This window comes from Eucalyptus grandis, chromosome 6, assembly GCF_016545825.1.
Source record: "Eucalyptus grandis isolate ANBG69807.140 chromosome 6, ASM1654582v1, whole genome shotgun sequence".
Lineage (NCBI taxonomy): Eukaryota > Viridiplantae > Streptophyta > Magnoliopsida > Myrtales > Myrtaceae > Eucalyptus > Eucalyptus grandis.
Window position 1 is genome coordinate 57,450,422 of NC_052617.1, and position 3,534 is coordinate 57,453,955.

Below are 3,534 nucleotides of genomic sequence, written 5' to 3' on the forward strand. Positions count from 1 at the left end.
CACTATTGATGGATATGTAATTTTAGATAATAGGTTTGTCTTTTCAAAGAATACAAAAAATGAAAGAAAAAATTATCGATTGGTCCTGAATTGAACTTTATGGTCAGTCCTGTCCTTAGTTTTAGGCTCAACCAAGTCAGTCCTCAGTCCCAAAAATTGGGGGCTAACACTATGCAGGTTGGTCCTTAGATTAGGTGTTGAATTAGCCCAACTTGGACCATGTGATGGTTTGAACTTGATTCCATTAATCTGAACAGCGCATTGCATTGTATTCTCTACTGCAATGGTTTGAACCCCAGTGACGGTTTGAATTTTGATTCCATTAACCTAAAGAGTGCATCGCATTGTCTTCTCTACTCCTTCCACACGAAACGAAGACTCTGAAGACAAAAAGTTCACTACAAAAAGCAAGAGCAATTCCTGATGGATATGTAATTTTAAATAATAGGTTTGTCTTTTCAGAAAATACAAAAAAAAATGAAATAAAAAAAATTATCGATTGGTCATGAATTGATCCTAAAATCAGACTGAACCAATAGGATTGGTCTAATCCTCGGTTCTAGGCTTAGCAAAGTCAATCCTTGGTTCCAAAAATTGAGGACCAATACTATGTCGGTCAATCCCTAGATTATGTGTTGAACTGGCACAATTCAAACCATGCGATGGTTTGAACTTGATTCCATTAACCCAAACAGCGCATTGCATTGTCTTCTCTACTGTGATAGCTTGAACCCTAGCGATGGTTTGAATTTTGATTCCATTAACTTGAATAGCAGATCGGATCATTTTCTCTATTGTGATTGCTTGAACCCCAGTGATGGTTTGAACTTGATTCCATTATCCTGAATCGTGCATCGCATTGTCTTCTCTACTGCGATGATTTGAACCCAAGCAATGATGTGAATTTTGATTCCTTTAACCTGAACAGCATTTTGCATTGTTTGCTCTACTCCTTCCACACGAAACGAAGACTCCAAAGACAAAACGTTCACTACAAAAAGCAAGAGCAGTCCCTGAACTACCATCCATGGCTTCCTCTCTCTCCTTCCTCCTTCTGTTCCTCTATCTCTCCTCTCTCTCCGCCGCGAATGTCCACTGGAGTAAGCTCCGCCGATCGTCCCTTGTTGCTGGACCCGAACTTCACACCCACTCCGCCGGCTCACCCACTCGCTACTTCGAAGTCACCAGGCCCATCAAGCTACCCAAAACCAAACCTTGCTCGTACCTAGCTTTACAACATGACTTTGCACACACATACGGGAAGCCCCCGGTTCTTGCCAATTACACCCTGCCATCGACTTGTTATTCGCAGAGATTCTCCAAGATTGTGCTTGAATGGAGCGCCACCTGCAAAGGCAAGCAATATGACCGGATCGTCGGGGTTTGGCTCGGCGGGGTTGAACTTCTCAGGAGCTGCACTGCCGAGCCGAGTGCTACGGGAATTGTTTGGACGGTCGAGAAGGACATTACCAGGTACTATTCGTTGCTCATGAAGAACGGTACTCTTGCCGTTTCCCTTCGCAATATTGTGGATAGCACCTATACAGGGGTTTACCATGTCAAGATAAAGTTTCGTTTTTACCCTGCTGATGACGAGCATCTGGTGGCGGATGTGGGAAATGCGAGGAATTCGGTTCCTGGGTATGGTTCGAATGCGGATCTGATCTTGCCCATTTCAAGAAACTTGCCGTTGGATGATGGGTTGTGGTTTGAAATCGAGAATGCTACTGATACAGAGACGAAGGAGTTTCAAGTTCCCCTGAATGTCTACAGGGCAGTGCTAGAGGTTTATGTGTCTTTCCATGAGAATGATGAGTTTTGGTATGGGAATCTCCCCAATGAGTATATTGAGGCCAATAATCTTACGGAGGTGGACGGGAATGGCCCTTTCAGGGAGGTTGTCGTGAGTCTCGACGGTGAGGTAGTCGGTGCAGTTTGGCCTTTCACGGTGGTATACACAGGAGGGATCGATCCTCTTTTGTGGATCCCCATCACCGGCATTGGATCATTTGATCTCCCTACATACGACATTGAGATTACGCCATCTCTAGCAAAGATATTAGATGGAAAGCTCCATGAATTTGGCTTCAACGTCACAAACGCTTTGAACGTGTGGTACATTGACGCGAATCTGCATCTTTGGCTGGATGATAAGAGCACGAAAACTGCAGGGAAGCTTCTGACTTCCGATTGTCTGCCTCCTACTGTTTCTTCGGCGTTGGATTTCAAGGGCTTGGATGGGAAGCTTTTGACTGGGGCCAGCCGGTCCATATCGTCCAGTGGGTGGGTGAAGTCATCATATGGGAAAATCACGACCACTTGGAAGCAAGAATTTAATTACAGTAACGTGATGGTCAGGGGGAATCAAGCAAATCTGCAAATTATTGAACAGCTGATCCAATTCAACGACAGCGTTGTTGCTACGAAGCGGTCCTCTACCCTTGCATCCATTCAAGTGTACAGAGATTTCCCGTTTTATTTATACAACAACTACGTGGATCAAGGAAATGACACTTCCTCATTTACTGCGAACATCACGTTGGCTTTTAACGAGAAAAGGCATGGAGATTCTGGCTCCAAGCGCTCGGGTAGCTCATTGAGCAATGTGCAGAGCGGGCAGAGTTACGTGACAGTGAAAAACAACGTGGCAGTCGGCGGCTTCGTCAGTACTCAGCTAGTGTACAAGTATGATGGCAGTGAACTCTGCTACTTCAGAAATGTGAGTAGCTCAAATTTCAGAATTCTTGATGATGACATTGTCGAAGGATGTAAGAACGGAGCAGAGTCTCATCACGCGTCCCCACATGACAGATGATGGCCTTTTCGCACTCAGGGCTTTATCTTATTTAATTGCATGGGGATGCTTTAGACCTTTTTGTCATCTCATCTTTCGGTTTCTTCATGTGTCCAAAATAAAGACCATTCAAAGTCAAGTATGTATGTCGTCAAGCACTTTTGTAGTTTCATTTTCTGTGGCCCCGGCATTGCTGTATAGTATTCGGCTCAAAATCGATTTCAAACGTCCGTCAAAGTTGATCAATAGTCCCGCTCTTCTCATGTCATGAAATTTTTAACTGAGAAAGTATGATGATCTATGTTGGCTCAAACATGCAATTTTCATGCCAATCGGCCTAAAGGGGGTTACATACAGTCATATTTCATGAATGTCGATGCCTCCTTTATTCACCTAAATGCGTGTGTAACAATTCAAGCGAGCAAGAAGGGAAAATAAGTTTTTTCTTTTAGTGAAAAACGAGATGATGAAATCATACGACAATTCTTGAAGTTATTATTCGAGGCAAAAATTGGTATCGTGATTATATTATCTATAAAGTTTTGATACATATTCAATACATTGCTTGAACTATATGAAAATGTTTAAGCTACAAGAAACAAATTAAAAGTTCATAGATCATATTGTATATTGGGCTAAAGTTTAAAAATCACATGAACAAATTAAAAGTTTATGGACCAAATTGCACATACAACTAAAATGCAAGAATTATTTGTGTCATTATCCCTAATTTCTCTAAA

The 3,534-nt window shown here is 42.5% G+C and overlaps 1 protein-coding gene across 1 annotated transcript; it reads left to right on the forward strand.

Annotated features, from left to right (window-relative positions):
* The first annotated feature begins 1,027 nt into the window (after positions 1-1,027).
* Positions 1,028-2,815, forward strand: LOC104452399 (peptide-N4-(N-acetyl-beta-glucosaminyl)asparagine amidase A). The gene has a single exon (XM_010066858.3). The coding sequence runs from the start codon at positions 1,028-1,030 to the stop codon at positions 2,813-2,815; it is 1,788 nt and encodes a 595-aa protein (XP_010065160.1).
* The last annotated feature ends 719 nt before the right edge of the window (positions 2,816-3,534 follow it).

Coding starts and splice junctions, on each gene's coding strand:
- LOC104452399 (XM_010066858.3), top strand. CDS start 1,028: ATGGCTTCCTCTCTCTCCTTCCTCCTTCTGTTCCTCTATCTCTCCTCT.